Source organism: Trachinotus anak, unplaced genomic scaffold, assembly GCF_046630095.1.
Source record: "Trachinotus anak isolate AG129_WGS33_773 ecotype Australia unplaced genomic scaffold, CSIRO_AGI_Tana_v1 ptg000018l, whole genome shotgun sequence".
Lineage (NCBI taxonomy): Eukaryota > Metazoa > Chordata > Actinopteri > Carangiformes > Carangidae > Trachinotus > Trachinotus anak.
In genome coordinates this window covers 18,344,448-18,365,927 of record NW_027273869.1, presented here as the reverse complement: position 1 = coordinate 18,365,927, position 21,480 = coordinate 18,344,448, and the positions used below count along the sequence as shown (strand labels likewise).

The 21,480-nt window shown below is 41.0% G+C and overlaps 3 protein-coding genes and 1 long non-coding RNA gene across 9 annotated transcripts in view; 3 read left to right on the top strand and 1 right to left on the bottom strand.

The window, feature by feature from the left end:
• The first annotated feature begins 132 nt into the window (after positions 1–132).
• LOC139635182 (zinc-binding protein A33-like) lies at positions 133–1,919 on the top strand. The gene has a single exon (XM_071502254.1). The coding sequence runs from the start codon at positions 381–383 to the stop codon at positions 1,770–1,772; it is 1,392 nt and encodes a 463-aa protein (XP_071358355.1). The 5' UTR covers positions 133–380; the 3' UTR covers positions 1,773–1,919.
• A 908-nt stretch (positions 1,920–2,827) lies between these two features.
• Positions 2,828–7,552, top strand: echdc3 (enoyl CoA hydratase domain containing 3). Its single transcript, XM_071502256.1, has 6 exons — positions 2,828–3,007; positions 3,950–4,071; positions 4,171–4,268; positions 4,814–5,014; positions 5,686–5,864; positions 6,391–7,552. Exons 1-6 carry the CDS (start codon positions 2,871–2,873, stop codon positions 6,542–6,544), a joined length of 891 nt encoding a protein of 296 aa, XP_071358357.1. The 5' UTR covers positions 2,828–2,870; the 3' UTR covers positions 6,545–7,552.
• Positions 7,553–8,738: 1,186 nt separating this feature from the next.
• The window catches only part of usp6nl (USP6 N-terminal like), a 73,974-nt gene continuing 61,232 nt past the window's right edge, over positions 8,739–21,480 (bottom strand). For all 5 annotated transcript variants that reach the window (XM_071502252.1, XM_071502251.1, XM_071502253.1 and 2 more), the window contains 9 exons: positions 20,869–20,976; positions 19,613–19,722; positions 18,752–18,800; positions 18,113–18,233; positions 16,959–17,053; positions 16,588–16,653; positions 15,908–16,007; positions 15,668–15,820; positions 8,739–11,787 (listed from right to left, as the gene is read on the bottom strand). In XM_071502252.1, coding sequence (XP_071358353.1) covers positions 10,190–11,787; positions 15,668–15,820; positions 15,908–16,007; positions 16,588–16,653; positions 16,959–17,053; positions 18,113–18,233; positions 18,752–18,800; positions 19,613–19,722; positions 20,869–20,976 — 2,400 coding nt within the window. In that variant the 3' untranslated portion in view covers positions 8,739–10,189. The remainder of the gene's footprint in view (positions 11,788–15,667; positions 15,821–15,907; positions 16,008–16,587; positions 16,654–16,958; positions 17,054–18,112; positions 18,234–18,751; positions 18,801–19,612; positions 19,723–20,868; positions 20,977–21,480) is intronic.
• LOC139635185 (uncharacterized) lies at positions 11,821–18,485 on the top strand. 2 transcript variants are annotated; one of them, XR_011694141.1, is made up of 6 exons: positions 11,821–11,938; positions 12,766–12,805; positions 15,588–15,815; positions 16,962–17,059; positions 17,154–17,251; positions 17,671–18,485. It is a non-coding gene; the product is annotated as an uncharacterized lncRNA (long non-coding RNA). The 2 variants fall into 2 exon arrangements; XR_011694140.1 differs by having other exon boundaries at positions 11,823–11,938; positions 15,629–15,815.

Genomic DNA, 21,480 nt, shown 5'->3' with positions numbered 1-21,480 from the left:
TGTCCTCTCCTTCACATCTTGAATTCCAGGTAACTTTATGATAATGATCTCTGCCGTGACTGTGAAACTGAAATGAAACTGGTCCAAAGCTCCGCCCCTCGCTCCTGACTGGTGAGTCAAGTGTAATCAGGGAAGAAAATGTTGTTTACCCTCACTGAGGACTGAGGAGAGGAACGAGTGAAAAGACAGACGCCTTTGTTCTCAGACCAACTTCCCCCTACAGGAGGACAGCTACACTACAGCTGGGAATACTGGGAACACTGGGAATCCTGCTCTGGTAAATATACTGTACTTACAGCTGACGATACTCAGGAAATAAGGACTTTAGGAGGAGGCTGTTAAAAGTGAAACTAACTCCGACCACAGGACACAGACTAAACATGGCTTCCAGATCAGGACAGGAACTCTCATGTCCTCTCTGCAGTGACATTTCTAAAGAGCCCGTCTTCCTGTCGTGTAACCACAGCTTCTGTAAAGACTGTCTGCACAGCTACTGGGCAGAAAGACACAGTCCTGAGTGTCCGGTCTGTAAGAGAAGGGCTTCAAAGGGTGAACCTCCTTTCTTTGCTCAGGAGAGCCAATGCAAACCACAGGAGGGAGCTGCAGCAGCAGAGTCTGAGCCACTGTGCAGTCTGCACTCTGAGAGGCTCAGCTTGTTCTGTGTGGACCACGAGCAGCTGGTGTGTAGCACCTGCAGAGATTCAGAGACACACAGCAACCACCGATTCAAACCTGCGGATGAAGCTGTGCAGGACCACGAGAGAAAACTTCAGCATCTCTTAAAGCCCCTGAAAATGAAACTGACACTCATTCATCAAATTAAAGGTAACTGTGATCAAACAGCTGAGCACATTAAAGTCCAAGCAGAAAACACGGTGCAAAGGATCAAGGAGGAGTTCAAGAGGCTTCACCAGTTTCTAGATGAAGAGGAGGAGGCCAGGATGGCTGCACTGAGGGAGGAGGAGGAGCAGAAGAGTCAGATGATGAAAGAGAAGATTGGGGCTCTGAGCAGGGAGATAACAGCTCTGTCAGACACCATCAGAGCAACAGAGCGGGAGCTGAGAGCGAAGGACGTCTCATTCCTGCAGAACTACAAGGCTGCAGCAGAAAGAGTCCAGCAGCAACACCTGCCTGACGATCCAGAGCTGGTCTCAGGAGCCCTGATAGATGAGGCCAAACATCTGGGCAACCTGCGCTTCAACATCTGGAACGAGATGAGGGAAATGGTCTCCTACAGTCCTGTGATTCTGGATCCAAACACTGCTCATCCAGACCTCGTCCTGTCTGAAGATCTGACCATTGTGAGACAAGGAAAGACGAAGCAGCAGCTTCCTGACAATCCAGAGAGGATCGATCACTTCATCTCCGTCGTGGGCTCCGAGGGCTTCGACTCAGGGTCTCACAGCTGGGAGCTGCAGGTTGGAGACAACACAGCCTTCTCACTGGGTGTGTTGACAGAGCGGAGCCCGAGGAAAGGAAACCCATGGTCTGGACTGTGGAGGCTGATGTTCTGCAACGGTGAATACAAATCGCTCTCACCATCAGACACAGGGTCTGATGTGTCAGTGAAGAAGAAACCCAGGAGGATCAGAGTCCACCTGGACCGGGACAGAGGACGGCTGTCGTTTTCTGATCCTGACACCGACACACACATACACACCTTCTCACACACCTTCACCGACAGGTTGTTTCCATATATCAGCACCTGGAGCGAAGTCCCTATAAAGATTGTAGCATCGAAGGTATCTGTAACAGTGGAGCATCACAGTTAGACATGATGATGATGATGATGATGATGATGATGATGTCATGTGTATAAGCCACTGAATTCTTTACACCTGCAATGATTTTTTCTAACAACTTGGGGGCAGACTGAGCCAAAATAGTGAACTGACCGACTGTGAAACCCAAACAATGAGCTTTTAGAGAATATAGGTCAGAACAACATGTAGCATATATGTGGCCTGTATCCTTTGTTCTGATGTCATGTTGAATTTATTGGTGTATTTATGTGTCACTTTAAAACAATACACAGGAATTTAGTGGCATCAACTTATATTTTCTCATTAATTTGTAGTTGTTTTTTTTTTTTATAGTTTTTATTATTCCAACTACTTCAGATGTATATTTGTGCAAGGAATAAGCTTTTTAGATACTGTAACAACAGCACAATTCACTTTAAATCAGGTATTCATGTATTTATTTATTTAATCAAAGGTCATTTACAGTCAGTTTTACTTTTAGTTTTAGTGTCACAATATTTGGAAGCTTTACATCATTATTATCACGCCACAGTTGTACAGTGAAGATTTATTTAGTTTTATTCTACTTATTTTACAGAGATGATGCTTATTTATCACCACAAAAAACTCTATAGTTTGTGTTGTCCCTTAAATAGAATAAAGGGTTAGGGTAATTTTCATAAAGTCACAAACACAATATTTCTACCCACAAACAATTAATTTGGAAGGAAGAAATAAATCTATTTTTATGACAATTGGGTCAAAAAGTTACTTAATTAACATCAGAAATGCTACAGAAAGGTCACTTGCCTGTACATACTGTTTCTGGTTCAGTTTGTCTACTATGTTATGTTAAATTTATCACCAGACAGAAAATGCAAGCACTAACAGATATTTAGTCACTGGCAAAGTTAGAATTATATTTTAATTTTTTGTACATTTATTCATTCATTTTTGTAACAATCCAGTTACTAAATAAATATATAAAGGTTAAAAAAAAAACACAAAAGGCTTTGATTCTTTTGTATTTGTGTGATTTCTTTGGCGTCTCTTTTTTAACCGCGTCACTTGACGTTGCTTACGTGTCGTTGACGTCGTCGCACCCGGAAGTGAGAGCGGCGGTGGAGCATGTCTCGCAGTTTGCTGAGCAGGGCCGTCGGGGTGTTCCGGCCCAGCGGGGCGACACCGCTGCTGAGCGGGACCCGCCGTCTCTCCCACACCGACCCGGAGCCGCTGACGGTGACACGGCAAGACCGCGGAATAAGGTGCAGTCACGAAATGTGTCCGACGTCTCCGAGCTGCTTCCTGCAGCAGCCGGCAGGTAGAAACCGGGGATTTAGGGACGGTGTAGACTTGAACAACATACTGCGGTTCATGCATTACAGGGTAAATTCTCCAAACTCACTCATTCCTGTGACCAGCAGGTTGTTTTGCAGTGTCACCTTCGGAAAGTCACCGTGGTCCGCGTCCTTGTCAGTGACCTCACATTATTGATTCAGTAAAAACTGCAACACAACATGAGGAAATATTTCATATCCACCAAAAATCTGCATTTTTCTATTAAGGTAGGCTACTGTGATGATAGGAGTACAATACTCAAATAAGAACTTTATTTCTCAAGGTCTAGTGCTGCCAATAATAAATTATCATTACAATTTTGAGGTACTTTCTGCTTTTTTGCTCTATAAGTCTTATTGACTGCAGTGAAAGTTTTCTGTTCATGCTTGAAAGGTTTAATTTGACATATATTTTGAAAACATGTGAGCATTAAATCACTAACTATTTAAATAAAGTTTAGATCAAAAGCACGGGTCACAAAAGGAAGTGGGACACGATCCTTCCAGAAACAGGTTGAACAGGTTAAATGGAAAAGTTGCATCTTGAATTAAAGTGTAACCTTCCTCTGGTTGGGCTGAAACAGTTTAATGTGACTGTCTCCTGTGGTTGTTGTGCAGTGTCATAATGATATTACAGAATCTGTTGTAGTCCTTTTGTTTTTTTTTTTTACTAGGAAATGCAAGTGGATAGACTACAAATATGGCTGTCAATTCTTGTAGAGCTCAATGGAAAATTCCTGTAACAAATTGAAGTGAAACTGTCGCTCAAATAATAATAAAAAATAATAATAAAACCACATAAACTACTGAGAACAGAAAGCAAGACCATGCTAATAGATGTGGTGTGTTCTTCTTCTTCTTTGTTTTTAGGAGAATAATATTGAACAATCCCAAGAAGAGAAATGCTCTGTCTTTGTCCATGCTGGAATCCCTCAGAGAGGACATCCTGACTGATGTCGACAGTGAAGACCTCAGAGTTATTATCATATCAGGTTGGTGTTTTTAATGTGTGTGTGTGTGTGTGTGAGAGAGAGAGAGGGAGGGAGAAGGATGTTGGTCTAAGCTTGTGTGTTTGTGTGTGTGTTTTTTAGCCAAAGGTCCAGTGTTTTCCTCCGGACACGACCTGAAGGAGCTGACGTCATCTCAGGGCCGAGAATATCACACAAAGGTGTTTCACACCTGTGCAGAGGTGAGTTTGTCTCTCTCTTTGCTTTTCCTGCCTCCTCCTCCATCTTTCTTTTCCCCTCTCACACGCTCTGTTTACAGCTGATCATACTATTATAACATCAGCCTCTTATTTACTGTTGATTTAAAAACAGATCTGCTCTGCTGAGTGTTGTTCATCTCTGATATAATGCAGTTTGACTATTTATTGACTATTGAATATCTTTAATTCACTAATTGTTCTAACAAGTCACATAATGTAATATCACTCATTTAATGTATAAATTAGATAAAAAGCAAATGTATTCAGTTTAAAATGACTTGAATCAATAGAAAAATAAGTAAATCTTTATATTTGAGAAGTTGTAACAAAGATATTGTTTTACACATTGGATGGATACATAAATTACTTAAATAATTAAACAATTATCAAGTGTCACCTGTGGTCTAACTGATAGATCAGTCCATTGCAAATATTATTACAGTTTCCGCTAAAAACACATTGCGCCCACAGACAATTAATGATAAATAAATAATCACTAACTATTTTAATAAAATTATCTCATTCAGGTAATGACTCTGATACAAGACATACCTGTTCCAGTGGTCGCCATGGTGAATGGCGTTGCCACGGCGGCTGGTTGCCAGCTGGTCGCCAGCTGCGACATTGCCGTGGCGACAGAGAAGTCCACCTTTGCCACTCCAGGTGTCAACGTGGGTCTGTTTTGCTCGACGCCGGCGGTGGCCATCGGCAGAGCTGTGCCGAGGAAGGTAAGAGCTGAACGCAGCAGAAGAACACTTGTTTATTTCAGGTGTATTTTGAACTGATGGTCAATTTCTTTATGCCTTAATGTGACCATTTAAATCACAGGAGACTGCAACTCTCCACTGAACTGAAGGATGATTATGTTTATGCAAATTAATGGATCTTCAAGCATCATTTAGTGAAATTTAAACCTAAAACTAAAATCAGAATTAGTTCATATTAAGTTTTTCCAGTACAGTACTTCTTCAGTAATAATCCATTATGTCAACAATGGTCAAGAAAATGACACTTGATAATTAATTATTTATTATTTAGATATTGGGAAAATGGTCTTGATATTATCAGCCAATGTTGGGCAACTATAAATACTATTATGGGCATATATTTTGGCAAATATGCAAGAAAAAGTGAATCACATTAAAGCTTTTCTCTGTGCATTTTACCCTTTTACTTGAAGGTTACAATTTGCAAATAAAGTTTTGTGATATTTTTATTTATTCTTTATGATAATTTAATTAAATTACGTGATTATCAAAATTAATCAGCAACAATTTTGATTACTCTTTGATGTCTTTTATACATTTTTTATGAGATTTATATTTTTACTACAACAGCCCACAAAACTCCACTATCAAGCTCTAATTGATATACACCTTTGCTCTTCTGTTTTTACCAGGTTGCCATGGAGATGCTGTTTACAGGAACTCCCATCTCAGCCCATGATGCACTGCTGCATGGTCTGGTCAGTAAGGTGGTGCCAGAAGACCGACTGGAGGGGGAGACGATGGCCATCGCCCAGCGGGTGTGTCAGGCCAGCCGACCTGTCGTAGCCCTCGGCAAAGCCACTTTCCAAAGGTCAGAGTGAAAACAGACCCTTTTTCACCTTTTGTCAGTTTTTTTTTAAGTCTAGGAGCCACTGAAGAGTTTTTCCCTTTAAATCATAGCTAATAATCAGTATGTAGCATTTGACCATCAGGAAAACATTATTCTCATTCATATTTTTTTTCAATCAAATAATTATATCACTGTAAAGATTAGAAGCCCTTGGTGGCATCCACACGCTACATAAATGCAGCTAACACTTTCAGAGGTTTTGATGACAGCACCAAAAACTATTTGCTGTTGACAGTGGAAGGACCAGACAGGTGGTGGGAAAAATCATTGAATTTTGATAAAGTGACTTTAAAGAAGGCTGTATTTTGCATCTTGATTTAGCTGCAATCATAAGAGACTTAGACTGACAATTAGAGTCAATTTTATAATAAATTAGCAACATATGGAGTAATGACAGCTAAAATGTTTTCAAACTCTATCAACTCACCATAATAATCCAGGTTCCTCGTGAAAAATTGTTTTCTTCCTTCCTTTGTTTGTTCCAAAGACAAATGGCTCAAGGCCGAGATGCAGCTTATGCCACCGCCTCCAAGGTGATGGTCGACAACCTGGCCCTGAGAGATGGACAGGAGGGGATCCGGGCATTTATAGAGAAACGCAAACCAGTGTGGAGCAATAAAGCAGAAAAAGCCCATGATTGATGGACTGTTGGAGAGACCTTTACCACAAGAGATAACAGCAGTAATTGAGTTATTTTCCTGACTGGTACAAATGGTTTTCAGTGACTGGTGTGGAATAATTAGCACCAGTCCTGAGCGAGTGATTGGGCTGCGCAGCTGTTAAATTGTAGATGTAATGATAAGGCTTGAAGATCTAATTGTTAACTTCACCTTCCCTGGGCATTTCCTCATTGTTGCAGAGACTTGAGACTTGAGTAGCTGAACCATTGTGTGCCTTAAAAGCTGGAGTGTGGAGATGAGAGGATAATTTACTGTTACCATCCAGAGGACTCAAGATGGCTGATGACATAACAGACTTATAAAGCTAAAGAATGCTGCTCTGTACAGTATTTGTCCAATAAACAGACTTGGGAGGGGTTACTTTGAATGTCCAGGGTTCTGGAAGTAAAAGTCTTCTGGGTGGTTGAATCATCGGCACAAAAGATAAACAACTGTGTTAGAAAACATCTGGTTCTTTGATAAAATGTCAAAGGTACAAGCATTTGTACTTTATAAGTAAGGAGAGACTCTCAAGGTACATTTCATCATGAAACATCCAACCACCAAGCTGATAAAATATTCAGTTAAAGTTCAAAACTGTTTTGTTTCAGTTTCTAGGTCAGTTTGGAATGGGTTTTGTATCTGTTGTGGGATGTGTTCTTCTCCTGTTTTTGTCAATGAATCCCTTTGCATTTGTTGTACTCCTGATTTGTGCAATATGCATCTTCTCTTTAGAAACACTGGTTGCACCAAGCAGATAGTGGGAAATTGATGACCATAGCATAATGCTAATGTATCATTAAATTAATGATTATATTGATAATCTCAGATCATTGAAGATATTAAACACTTTAATGCGATTTTCTAATGGCGAAAAATACTTCAAGTCAAGTCTGTTGGTTACTTACTTCCGCTTTGCAGCCCAATGTAGGTCTTACAAGGATGCCATCAAGTATTAAAAAAATAAATAAAAAAAATACAAGAAACTGAGCAGTTACATTTGGTGATTAGCAAAATTATAATTGCTTTTATCATGTACACCTATCTATAGTAATGCTTTTAATTTTAATTTTAATTAAATATTTTACTTTTCAACGTCAACGAGCAAAGACATATGTCACTTCCGGTCGCCATCTTTGTTCGGATCGAGGTAAAGTGTTGTAGCTGTGACTTTGTAAAGAGGCTAAAACATCTGTCGTTGTTCAGTGGACGGAATCATCTTTGATCCTAAACGGGGGTAAGTGTTGTTTCGGGACATTTTGATGTTTTTTCCAAGAGTCTTGCAAGTGATTTGTCTTGGAAAAGTTGACTAGTACAAACTTGCTAAATGCTAACGAGCTAACGAGCGGTCGGCCGTTAGCTGCTGCACGATCGTTTGTGGCGTTTTCCCATAGACTGTATTTCCTCTGTTGTTATCTTGAACTTCTGAACTCCTCATCCCGTCTGCACACGAAGTTGTGTCGTATTTTTTGCTGTCTCTGTTTACATGTTTTAATATCTTGGCTAAGTCTGTTTTTGCTTTTCAAAAATAAGGGCGGACTGTTGGGCTACTGCTGTTGCGGTTACTTTGCTAGTTCAGGTTCAGTTGGAGTTTTTAAAGTACATCTACTCCTGTACTGTAAATAAGTACAAATGTGAGGTACTTCACTACATTTCTGAGAGACCACGGAATTTCAAAATGGTGAAAAGGACTTTTGGTGAATCTGCACTGAACTCCTCTTCCTCAACGACCGGATGTGTCTCACTAAACTGAAACTGTACTGCAAAAACTGAAGTGAAACTGTGTTAAGGGACGTACTTGTGGAAGTAAATAGAGAGTTAAATTTTCAAATACAGTTCAGTGTCATAATATCAAATCAATCAATCAAATTATGTTCTTCTGGTCCAGTTTTTTTAATGCAATTACTCAAGTAAAACAACACAAATTGAAATTATGCGATTTGAATTCCCTGTTAATTAATGCAGTTATTCAAATTGAGCATTTCAAATTCAGTTTTTAGTGACAGTTCCAGACCCCAGGATGATCTCCGCAGATAGCTTTTTTTTTTTGTCCAACCAACAGTTCACAACCCAAAGATATTTAACGTACAGTTATATAAAACAGAGAAAAATATCAAAAATAGTATATATGTGTTTGTGTAGCATTCATTAATGCATGTAACAATCACATGATAGCTCTTTATAAAAATCTTAAGCTTTATTGGCTTATGTCCTGCCACACTACTGCAAAACTACACTGCCTCACTGGGGGGCAGAGTTTCATTATTAGTGGAGAAAAATATATATTGAAATAAATATTAGAAGGATATGCATGTTTATGATACAACAGCAATCAATATGCAAGGACAGAACCAAAGATTTATTTTCAACCCACCTCATTTTATTAAGCAAAGTATCAGAATGGTCTGCAATTAGTCGTTTAACAAAAAACAAAGATAACTTAGGGAATGTAATGAACAGTACAGCAATACTGTTTGAGAGTAACTGCATCAAAACCAGAGAGTGAGGAATAATAATAGTAGGGAATGTGACTGATAAATGTTGAAATGTGTGACTCACACATTTGTGACATGTAGTGAGAGCATATGTGTGTGTTTGTGTGTGTGTTTGTGTGTGCCAGAAGACTGTATGCCAGTGGAAGTGCCAGGAGCTGAACAGTAGTTGATATGACAGTGTTGAGAATAAAAAGACATAATGAAATAAAGCAAATTTGTACTAGTTCACATCCATCTCCTGGTGCATGTGCTCAAGATGTTGTAGCTACAGTACAGTAATTAAAAAAACATATTACCTATACTTACATCGCAAATCAGATGACTATCAGCCCTCACAATGAGTTTCTAATCAGGGTTGGAATTTAGACAAATACTACACTGGCCTCAAATATGTGTAAAAACTCAATGTACTGAACTTCATGTGTGACAGAGAAATGCATTGCACATGAGTTAATCAGGAGGGAAAACTTTGACTGAAACTGAAATGGCAAAACTAAAAAATAAACAACAAACCCTGCTGTTTCTACAGTGCAGGAGTTTCAGAATTGAAATGAAAATCAAAAAATTACAGTGACCTGTTTGTCACTGCTTTCTAAATTGTGTCATTGGACATAGTTTTACTTATTCTCTTTGAAAAATAACATTCATGAGCATATAGAGTAAATTGATCTCTAATGTAAATATCTGCAAGTAACACATAAAAAAATAAAGATGGAAAAAAAAGTCAGAGATTTGCTCTCTCAGGAGAGTGTTCCCCTGCTACTGATAACAACTCAGCATATTAACAAAAAAATCCACTGTACATATCAGACTCTAAAAGATATATACTGTCACCTCTCGTTAATGATTTACATCCAAAAATAAAATAAAATCTTCAGTCAGTTTTTTTCTCTCTTTTTTTTTTCTTTTTTAAAGTGATCAGTAAAAACGTCAGAGGCTGGTGTGTCCTGCAACGTTACGATGCAGAATGACAGTCAGAAGGTCAGTACTTCACACATAAAGAACAACAGAGCAGAAACAAAACCAGGTTCCTAACATAGCTAGGACTACTGCTCGTCTTTACCACAGTGTCAGTGACTACACCTCAGTTTCTTTTCTTTTTACAGTGTCTGTCCATTTCCTTATTGTTCAGTTACAGCAGCATGGACTCCTGCATGGCAAACGCCTCCTGTGCATGTCTGTAGTGTGGTCCTCCAAACAGCTGGGGGAGCTGGTGCCTTATGGCAGGCTGCTGCTCCTGGAACTGTGTCCTGTAATGAAGCAGGCCGTCCGGGTTGCTGGGAAAAGTAAACTGCTGAACAGGAGACATTTGGGCTTTCTGGAAGCTGGGTGAGCGGGGCATTCCACCTGGGGAATGAGGGGGCAGCTCATCCTCTGATGCCCACATGGGCCCGTCTACAGCCTGCCGAGACCCTGCTTCTGGTTGGTAGTGCGGGTTAGCCTCGCCTCTCCGATGCCCCTCGAACCTGTAGTCTACTGGGGTGTAGACCTGTGCGGTGGAGGTGAGCTGTTGCAGGTAGATAGGGGTGGAGCTCCCTTGGGTTTCCAGCTGCAGGGAATGCTCTGGGGGAGGCCTGATGCTTCGAGGGTTGTGAGTGGAGCTGGGTGGTGGCTGTCTGCGATACGTGGCGAAGGAGTTGTTCATAAGAGCCTTCTCTGGGGAGAGGCTGTTATGCTGCCGCTGGGTGGTGGCGTACGCAAGTTCCCCATACAGCACGCTGGAGGGTGTGGGAAATCGGGAGGATGGTGCATAGAGTCTTTCCTCTCCTCTGTGGTCTAGGTTTACGCTGTAGGCTGGATGGAAGATGGGCACCTCGGTAGTAGTTCTGCCTGGGGATGGCTGCCTGGGAGGGGTATTGTACTGGCTCTGGCTGCCGGGGTAGCTGGCCTGGATCCCTGCTGGATTGTTGTGGGAAAATGGAGGAGGAGGGTGTTGGACCATCCTGGCCCCTGATGCGACGGAGACAACACTCCCTCCCAGGCTGGGTCCACGACTGGGGCTGCCCTGATGGAGGGATGATACACTGAAGGGTGTCTCACTACGAGGGGTCCTCATTCTGGACGGAGGTCTCTCAAGCTCTAAGATTTCGAAATCCTGCTCCGGCAGCCCTGGTACGTTGTCATACTGGGAGGCGTTGGAGCCTCGGTCCGCGCCAGGAATGAAACCCTTGGAGCGTGGTCGGTGATGGGGAAGAGCAGTGTCATCTGGGCTGGAAGGGGCTGGTGATGCTCCTCTGATCTCCCGGGCTGCAGCCGCTTTGACCGCTTCCAGCCTTGTCTCGGAGGGTTTGACCCAGCGGGGAGTGATGTCTCTGTGAGAGCTGGAGGCAGCGTTGGAGTTGTGGTTGGCGGTGGCATGGCTCTGAGGCTTCCTTCTATCCACCGTGGTGAGCTGTGGTGTAGGGGTGAGCGATGAGTGCGGTGTTGCCCCCCTCTCAGGCATGGTGGAAGTGGACTGCTTTTGCTGCTCATTGGGGATCTCCCCTGATCCCCTGGAACGGGCATCCCTCTTTTCAACCTTGTGGTGGCGGAATGGTTTATCTAGCGAATCCCGGCGTGACCGGCTCGGGGGCCTACTGTCCCGCTGGCGGTCTGGTACAGGACTTGGGTCCCTGGGAGGCTCAGCTGGCTCGGCGTGACTCTCACCGTTGCCCACGTGGTTCCCTACTGCTGCTCCCAGCTCAGGAGGAAGCTGCCCTAGGGGCTTCTTGGGAAACTCGTCCTCTTTACCTGCAAGATGAAAACAGTGGAAACACATTAGAAAATCACTAGGAATCAAAACTGAACGGTGATGGTTGAACACACTGTGTGGCGCTGATTCACATCAGATGAGGAGTCACAACGGGGACATGGATTCATGCAACACCACTGCCATAGAGAGGTAAAAATAAAGGAGAATTACATTCATGACAACACATAATCACATCTCCACAGGCACAGAGCAAAGGACAGAAAAAAACATCAGAAATACTGTTTAATATTAATTCCCAGCTTGCTGGAGAGGCTCAGTTAGCAAGTGACAGTCAATTGAATGGTTCCTGAAATTGAGTCTGACTCCATTTCATTAAGCTGCACTTAGCTGCAGCAGTAGCCCCTGACTCAAAAGGTCATACAGGAATAGTTCTTGATTAATGTACTTGTAAAAACTACTGAGACTTGTAAGTACAAGCATTAAAACCACAGAAATATCTCTGCACTTTTACTAATCAGCTTGCACCAAAGTTACAATCAGAACATGTAACAAGTTATGGGGTAATACCTTAACTTACTGCTTTTTGTCACAGAGAAATGAAAAGTACAGTTGACAGGACCAGATACAGTGTGAAGACACAGTGATGGTGATGCTGGATGTGTTGGGGACTGTAAGGGAAAGTGTGATCACCAGAGTCAGGCCAGGAGGCAGCAGCTGGAGGAAGAGGAAGTGCTGTGGGAGTGATCCAGGAAATGAACTTACTGGCACCAAATCTACGAACTAAAGTGTCTGTCCATGACGAGTTTATCCTCTGACCTTGACCATTTTTCTCCTCTTAAACTGGAGTAAATCAACAGGGGCAACTAAACTATGCAGTCATCCAATCATCCAGTTTTTCCTCATTAGTGTTGATCTGAACTGGGTCAGTTTATGTAAAAAAAGACAAAATCTCTGATGAGTGTTGCAAAAATGCTCTTTCTGGAAACAAATTAATATAGTTTTGTATCTTCTTCTAGGAATCCTTATTCACTGGAGGCTGTCCTGTTCACAACACAGGTAGGTAAACCTCATCACAGCTCCTGTGTGCACTTTCACTTATGCAGTACAGGCAGGGAGCTTGTTCACTCTTCCTCTGAATATGTAATTCTGAAACCATTTATAAGTTAACCTCACAAGCAAGTCCACTAAGGTTTTAGTGAGATATGTTTTAAGTTTCTTGGCTGAAATGGCAGATAAAACAAATTTGAACTGAAATGAATGTTTAAAATAACTGAGCTATAATCTCTAGCTTCATTTTTTGGGTAAGAAAAAAAATTCACAAACATTCAGATTTTTTTTTTTTAAACTCCGGTGAAAATGATTTTATAGCACTGTATATAAAACTAGATTAATTTAAGATCATCAGTGTGTCCCCTGAGATTTTTGCACATAAAAAATAATATAAGCAACTAGAAACAAAAGATTTTCATATAGTGTAATACAAAATATATATTTAAATCAATAATTTTCAAATTATTTTAAGCGTGAATTCTGGCTGGTTTAGGTGAACTTCCCCAACATACACCAGCAGTGTTTGAAATACAAACACAACATCATATTTTATTTTGTGCTCAGTATTCCTTATTTCATGACAAAGCTGTTCAGTTGTTTTTATTTCTCACGGGAATAAGGAAGGAGAAAGAAGAAGTCATTTCAGTATTTTGTATTTTACAGTGTCAGGAAGGCAGCCTTTAAAAGCCTCACCTTTCCTTATGGAGCTGCATTTACACCGTGACCGTATAATGCTGTTGTAGAGGCTTTTTCCTCACTTACAAAGGTCTGAGGAAGATAACACTGAAGTGATGTTTTTGGATTTTAAAGGTCATAACATCACATAAAAGATGTAATTTCTTGCTTTGTATGAAAGTCTTGAAGGAGAGGTGTTACTGGTAGCTCTCGAAGTTAATACCACATATTAATCTTAACTCAGTTTTTTACTGGTGTTGGCGACAGAAATAAACTGAATTCAGACACCGACTCTTCATCGTTCTAACCTACTAACTCAGCGAAAGGTCAGTGATGGTGGTTAGGAAAAGAGGAGACAATCTTTTAGCTCAAACTAGGCCTAGTTATGTTAAAAAATACAGAACCATAAAATCACTGTCATTTCTCACAGTTCAGCCAGTTCACATACAAAAATGCAGATTAAAAATATCCCCCTGTACAGCAGAGAGTGTGGCTGCAGATGGTTGTTAAAAAGGAAGTTTAACAAAAGCCTCCAGTGTTGGAAAAGTGGCTCATTATCTTGTCAGCGCAGAGAAACGAACAGACAGCTACTGTTATAGTTGTGTGGGCTCTGGAAGAAAGCAAAAATCTGAAGTCAAAAATCTTAATAAAAAATGTGGCTGCTAAAGTTACTGACGACTGTCTGACTAATGAATTAAGACAGCAGGAAGACAACACATAGAAACCTGAAAAACACTGCTGAGGACAGGTGTGGATCCATTCAGTCAGTTTATAAGTTGAAGTATATTTCTGTGACACTCTAACCCATCTTTACAAACAGAAGAGCTGCAAATTGTACCCTGAGAAAAGTCAGGTTAATTATATTATTTCTTAATAATAATAGTTGTTAATATTAGATAGTTCTCTAACAAAATACTAGAGTAACTTTCAAACAGACTTCCCAGTTCTGGTTTTAAGAACAGTATCATACAGGACCTTTAACTGGCCACCAGAGGGCACATTATGTCACCTGAAAAACCTTCATGTACAAAGGTTAATTTTTACAGTTGCAGCCACTTTGGAATCAAAACATGGGAGAAAAGGGGGAAAAACTCAAGGTACAAAAAGAAGAGGGGAGCCAGCCACTGCAGGACTCCAAGTAAACACTGAAGCAATGCATCGGAACTTAGTTGAAAAATAGCATGTGGGTTTAAAAACAGCTGGAAGACTAGTTTGTGAAGGAAAAACCCGAATGCTGCTGGACAGACAGGCGACAGACAGGACGGACGGACTGAGGGACAGATGGACAGAGACATGGAGAGGGAAGACCAGTCAGGATAGCCCACCGGTTACTGTTGTAGGAGGGAATGTGGCCCCCACTCACGGCCACACTTTTGTTGTTGTTGGCTAACATTGTTTGAAAGAAGAGGGAGAGAAGGCAGATTAATGAGCAGACAGAGCAAGATTAGAAACACACCACTACTAATTCAACTACGAGCTACAGCACAGCAGGAAGCCAGGTCAGCTGATTCAGTGTGTTGTTATGTGTGGTGGCAGCTGGACAGGTGTGTCTTTATGTCTGTGTGTAATATTGTACACTAATGCAAGGTACTGTCTCGTTTTTTTTATAGGCTACATCAGGAAGTTTACCTTTTTCTGAATGAATGTATATGGAACAGCAAAGACAGTACACATGCATTGTTATGTAAAAGCCATGATACCTGAAGGAGCATTTTTCCCGTTGTCAACTGAATGTTTCTGGGTTTGACTGCTTCGGATCACTGATTTAAAAGCTATATTTTAGTACTTTTAAATCCAGACATATTTGTGTATAAACAACAAAGATGTTGATTAATTCTTGGTTCTGACCAATAGTCAAATCCCCCAAAATATTCACTTTACAATAATATAATAAAGAAAAAAGCAGCAATTCTCACTTAAATAATGACTAATAAAAACATACTTGTGTATGTTGTATCAGTTCAGGTAAAAGGCTTCCTTCATAAAATCAGCATATTAATAAATCAGTTCTGTGTGATATAAACAAACTGCTTGATGCTTAGATTTGTAGTGAAATGACTAAAGGAGCAGAGCAGTATTTTAGTTTATTGTTGTCTCTCTGTTTCTCTTGCAGCCACAGAATCACTGTCAAAAATGTCCCTCTTTGTATTACAGCTTGTTCTGCTGTGACTGTGCATCTCGCTGTAGCAGTACCTGGCGCAGGCAGCTCCAGCTTCGCCCTCCTGAGCTCCGTCATGGACGTCTGTAGCTGCTCAATCACAAAGTCGTCCTCAAGGAAGAAAGTTTTGGACAAAGTCACCTGCAGAAACTCCACCAGCTCCTCCATGGACAGCTTCATCAGGTGCTCTGCAAACACAAACACACACACATTAGACCTTTTCTGTTGGTGAGAGGACACCAGCTGGTACCAGAGCGTGGAGTAAACAGTCTTACTCTTGTGCAGTTTGAGAATGGTGTAGGACATGGCAGGCAGCACTCGTTCACCCTCCAAGATGTAGATGTCCCAGATCCTGAGGGTGAGGGTGAAGGGAGTCTGGCCACAAACGGAACACAAGTGTCAGAAGATCCTCTTATTGTTGTCCATGTACACATCTTGTAGACTGATAATAGTGCTCACATTGATGATAAAGAATAAGGTTGTCTACATGGCCAAACCCCCAAACCCACTGTCTCCTATGACAGACATCAATGTTTAAAAACACCTCCCAGATAAATAAAAAGGCCCAGTAATTTCCTTGAACAGCTGGGTACTCTGGTTTTAAATGCACTCAAGCAGGAGGAACTAGTGCGTTTGTTGGGAACATCTTCGGAGCCTGTTGTTGGTTTTGGCCTTTTTTCATGATGACAGAAAGAAAAATATATATCATTATACTTGTTCTTGTAAAAGTCTGATGTTATCACAGATCACTGAGTGTGGGATCGAGGTTGTTTTCTTCCTGACTGCAGCAACAATTTGCTTTTCAGAGAGAAAATTATTCCTGTGTGGTAGAGGGGAGTGTTGTCTCATGAGGAATTAAATATGTCTGGCTATGGGAAACTTAAGCAAGAAAAATGCTCTGATCAGCTTTGTTACATTTTCATGTGTTAGTTGAGCTTCCTGTTAATGTACTCACTCTGTCCAGGAAGCACTGGAAGAACCACTTCATGGTGTAGAGACTGGTAAACACCTCTTGGGTGTCCTGCAGCAGAACAGACAAACCCAACAGAAAATCTATTTTAGTGCACTGAGCAGGGAGGGGAGACTGAACAGTGACTGCTGAGTGTTACTACCAAGAAGTGATGTATAAAAATAATCATAGCAGCAACAAAAGCAGTGTCAGTTCAGTGTGTATTTACCTCCTAATCCTGCTCCCCTGACTCTCTTTACATTAGTGTAAATCACTTTATTTACCTGATATATGCTGTGTTACAATCCCTCTGTCCCTCTGTTGTATTTATTCCCTGAGTTATTTACAGCTTGCTACAGCAGTGTTGTGTATCTCACCAGGTGTTGTTTCAGTTTGGGCATCGTCTTCTTGAGGATACGATCGTGATGCTCCTGGAAACGCATCAGCTTCGGGAAGCCAGGGACAAAAAACCCTGCAGGTGAGGACAGACCGGGTTAACTGGACAGAGTCAGAGATAAACTTGCAGTAAGTCACCATCTTTTCAGCTGGCTCTTATTCTCTTCATCCTGCAGTTACATACAGTATTTCGCCATCAGCATCAACAAAGATGTTAATATGTTCCAGCTGAGCTTCATGTTGGCAGCAGCTGAAACAGCCCCACGGCCAAACTGTGAGTCTTTTTAGATAGTTGTGTATTTTCATGGCTTTCAGGTCCAGTCTGTGATAATCCCTTAAAATATGTATGTATATAAATGTGTCTGTATGTTTATGGTCTATAGAGCATATCCCTGAGTGCAGTGATCGTGGCTGTTTATGGAGGTTTCAGCTGTAGTTGTTTCAGTTTGACTGTGGATAAGATCACACAACCCTATTGCAGAAGCAGCGACATTTCCAATGTAGTATTACGTTGTTTTACAAGCACATTAAATGCAGTTTGATGTATCAATGATCTTATCAGCTTTCCATAAATGACTGCTGTACCCCACAGACCTTGTATCTGTATCTGTGCTTCAGAATAGTTCATGTTACCAGCAGGAAGAGTCTTACTCTCTCCCCCTCTCCTCTCTCTCTCTTCCTACTTATTTACAGATGATCTCTCCACCAGGTTCATCAGTAGCTGCTCTGAAGTTTAAACCCAATCACGATGTGTTCACATCATTTTGTTCAAAGAAAGTGAAATATCTTCCTTCCCCTTTCAACTGGGAAGATTATCTGCTGCTAGAACGGCCTCTAATGGACTGTGTGGTGAGATTGTTTTGTGTGAGTAACAAATGAAATGCATATGAATTTTAAGTCAACTGTAAGTAAATAAATAATAAATATAGGTGATTATGTGCATCCAAGCGAATTTCACACTTCAGAGACACAAACTGCTTCAGGAAAAATAAACCTGACACATTAAAATATGTGATCAGAGGAAAGAGCAGAGTGAGACACTCAGGTCAAACACCTCGTGAAGTCAGCACATCAGCCAGAATGGCTGCAGATGCATCCAGTGGACATTGACTTTAAGCAGAAGTGTGTGTGTTACCGTGCATGGAGTGCTTCTGCCCAGACAGTAGCTTGACCAGAGCCCAGAAGGCGTCTTCTTCGTTCATGTAGATCAGCAGCAGAGCTGTGATCTGACTCATGCCCTGGCAGTAGCCCACCTCCTGCAAATACACAGTTAAAACACACACACGCATCAGTTAAGAGACCAACAATTGGTCCTTGACTATACGTTTCCATGATCCTCACCTAGTTTACACAAAACACATCCATTAATTCTGTTCTCTGTAAAGTTTTTAATCCTCCTGAATTTATCTGTTGTTGCACCCTGTTGTTTCTCTGTGAACTGAACAATGTCAGTAATAAACTTCTCAATACTTCTCTTTTGTTTAATAAAAAGACTGTTTTTATCTGCACCCTTTTGGTTTTGAGACCAGTACTAGATCAGGACATCATGTGATTTATTTTTTTCCTGCGAGTTCTGCATTTAGTGGGAAACATTGCACATTAATCTGCCACTGGTGAAAATGCATCCAAAATTTTAAAGCAACAGCTTGAAAATAAAACACATCTACACATAGAAACAAAGACTAAAATGCTGCTCAAGCCAGAAACAGTTACACAGACATGCTACCAGCATAGCAACCTTTGCAGTTTCCTGCAGACAGAGTGAGTGACTCACCGTGTTGTACATGGAGTAGGCTGTGAGGACGTGGAACAGAGCCTGCTGCCTGAGGACAACAAACACAGACCACAATTAACACAAAACCCAGCAAACAATCTACAGTTTAGAGTCCAGATCGTCAGTCACAGTTTTGGTTCTGTGTTCCAACTCCTCAGACTGATTCAACTTCCAGTTAAAACAGACCTGCGGCCGAGTATCCGCACGCCAGCCTCTCAGGTGTAAAACAAATAAATGTGATGCACAAAATCCTCTTGTGAAAATCAAAGTGCAAGTTGTTGCTGAAGGGGTCAGATGTGTACGTTAGCCCCGGAACAGTATGTGAAAGAAAATATTACAACAGCATTAAACCCGGTGCAGGTCTCGTATGAGACTGTGGGAGAGTTGTAGCTGATTCTCAGTGGCTTTAAAACGAAACACCAACAGGATATGAGACGTCTCACTTCCACACTGGGAAAGCCTTAGAGGTCTGGAGTCAGGGCACAGTTACCTGGTAGTTTTACCGCCTTCTTACACTTTTTATATACATTTACTTAAACCATAGAAACATGTTGCTCTGGTCTGACAGTACACAGTTACATAAAGTGTGAAAATACATTTAAAGGCGTTATCTACACTTTCTGTCAGCTGTATTTCTGTTGCTAGGTGCTGACTCCTGTGGTGTTTCTGCTCAATACTTTTCCGGATTAGCAGAGCTGTAATGTTATTTTTCTTGTGAGTGAAGTGTCTTTTCTTAACCTCTTCAGCCATAGTGACAAAATGATCAAACAATACATATATTTTTCCAAATCCTCCTGATATGTCGGTGTAGAGTATTTGTTTCCTGTATTTATTTCATGTACTTCTTGTGGGGGTGCCTACTTGACATCGTAGCGATGCATGAACATGATGTGGTCCCTGTAGGTTCGGTTCACATCCAAGTCAATCTGTCGGATGTCAGGGGAGAGTCCTCTGGCTCTGGCTTTTAATTTCTGTAGACAGCCAAAAAAAAAAACAACATTAAGAATAAAGGCAGAGCTCAGTGACAGATGAGACTCTGAGAAGGAAGCGACTGCACGTTTAACTTCCCAGACACTCCTGTCAGAGTTTAAACATTTTCTTAAAAACAAATTAGTGTCTCCAAATTAAAGAGAGAGAGAAAAAGTAACATCAAACTCAACATGCACAGCCTTGCAAGAAGTTTTTGCTGCCAAATATTGGTCTGGAAAACATTGATAATAACTGATTGAGTCTGGAATAATCTACAGACTACAAAGATCAGTTTATTTATGTTTTTGTTTGTTTATTTAAGTGTGATTTAACATTGGCTAAAAATATACAGATGTACTGTTTAAAAAGAGACAACAGCCACACAAATAGGCAAAAACAATCAATATAATTACATAGAAATGGATACAGCTTTGCTTTTATATGGCGATGGCAACAAGAACTACTGCATCATTAATTGACCTGGTGAATAAATATTGTAGCTGTGCTCATAGAGCTTAAATTCTAGTTCTACTGAAATTTAACATGATTAAAACTCAATCATTTCCAGTTAGAAAAATGCAAAATCCAGTGCATTGTCATGAACTCTACATGTTCCCTTTTGTTTGTCTGATGTTAATTTGGGGTAAAAAGTTTTAAAAGATCTGTAGATTAACAGTTTGTTATTAATACGATGTTTTTCTGTCACATTTGGAGCCCAACATATTAGTGGATCATTACAGATGCAGTTTCCCTGCTCACCAGACAGAAACTGTCTCCATTAACAGTTTATATTTCACACTTTGTTTACTTGTAATTCATAATTACGACACTTTCACAGCAACCGAAGGCAGCAAAGTATTGATCCTGCCAGCTTAAACTTTCTAATGAGATCCAAAGTTTGTTTCACTGCAGAACAAAAAAGTTCTTCACAGTGTGCAGCTTCACACAAACACAATTAAGCCTCCAAACCCACATCTTGCCCACAACAGAATTGAAGCTCAGTAAAATCAAATAAAGCCAAGGCTCGTTTATGAATCTTTATGAGGCTTGTGTGGTAATGAAGGCTGCTGTGCCGGAGAGATTTTATAAACTGGCGTTGGAGAGCAGGACTGTGAGGCGCTGGCAGGCAGAGTGTTGAGAGTATGTACCTCGTAGAAGTCTTTCTTCTCCTCCTTTATTTTGGGAATATCGAGCAGCAGACACCACACCTCCCCTCGGAGCTGCAGGGGAATTCCCTTATAGATCCTCCTGACCAGCTGGAAGGAAGCAAACAGCGGGAGGTCATTGTTAGAAAGGCTTTCAGAGAGGAACAGCTTCCACCTTTAGATCAAAGTCGAGGTTTTCATCCAGGGTTTAGTTGGACAGAACATCGGGCCTTTATTTAAATATCAGGGAGTGGTCAGACAGTGTGTGTTTTTTTCCTGACCATTATATGAAAAGCCCGACATAAACGTAAACTTTCTGTTCACATTTAATATTCTCCACCTGTGACCGAACAGATGTGGGTGGTTCTAAAACAACTTAAATAGACAGAGTTGGCCAGTGATGCTGTTTCATTGTTCAAGTCTTTATTAAGTAAAAATGGCTTGATGTTTCCTGCTTGTTCTCTTCTACTGAAGTTAGCATGCTAACTAGCTAGCTCCGGCCCGTCTTGCTACTTTCCGATACCGAGTCACTGTAGCGTCCAGTATGCTCTGAGGACATATTATAACCTCTTGTAAACACATCACATAACAGCTGAAAGCTCTTGGCAAGACTGA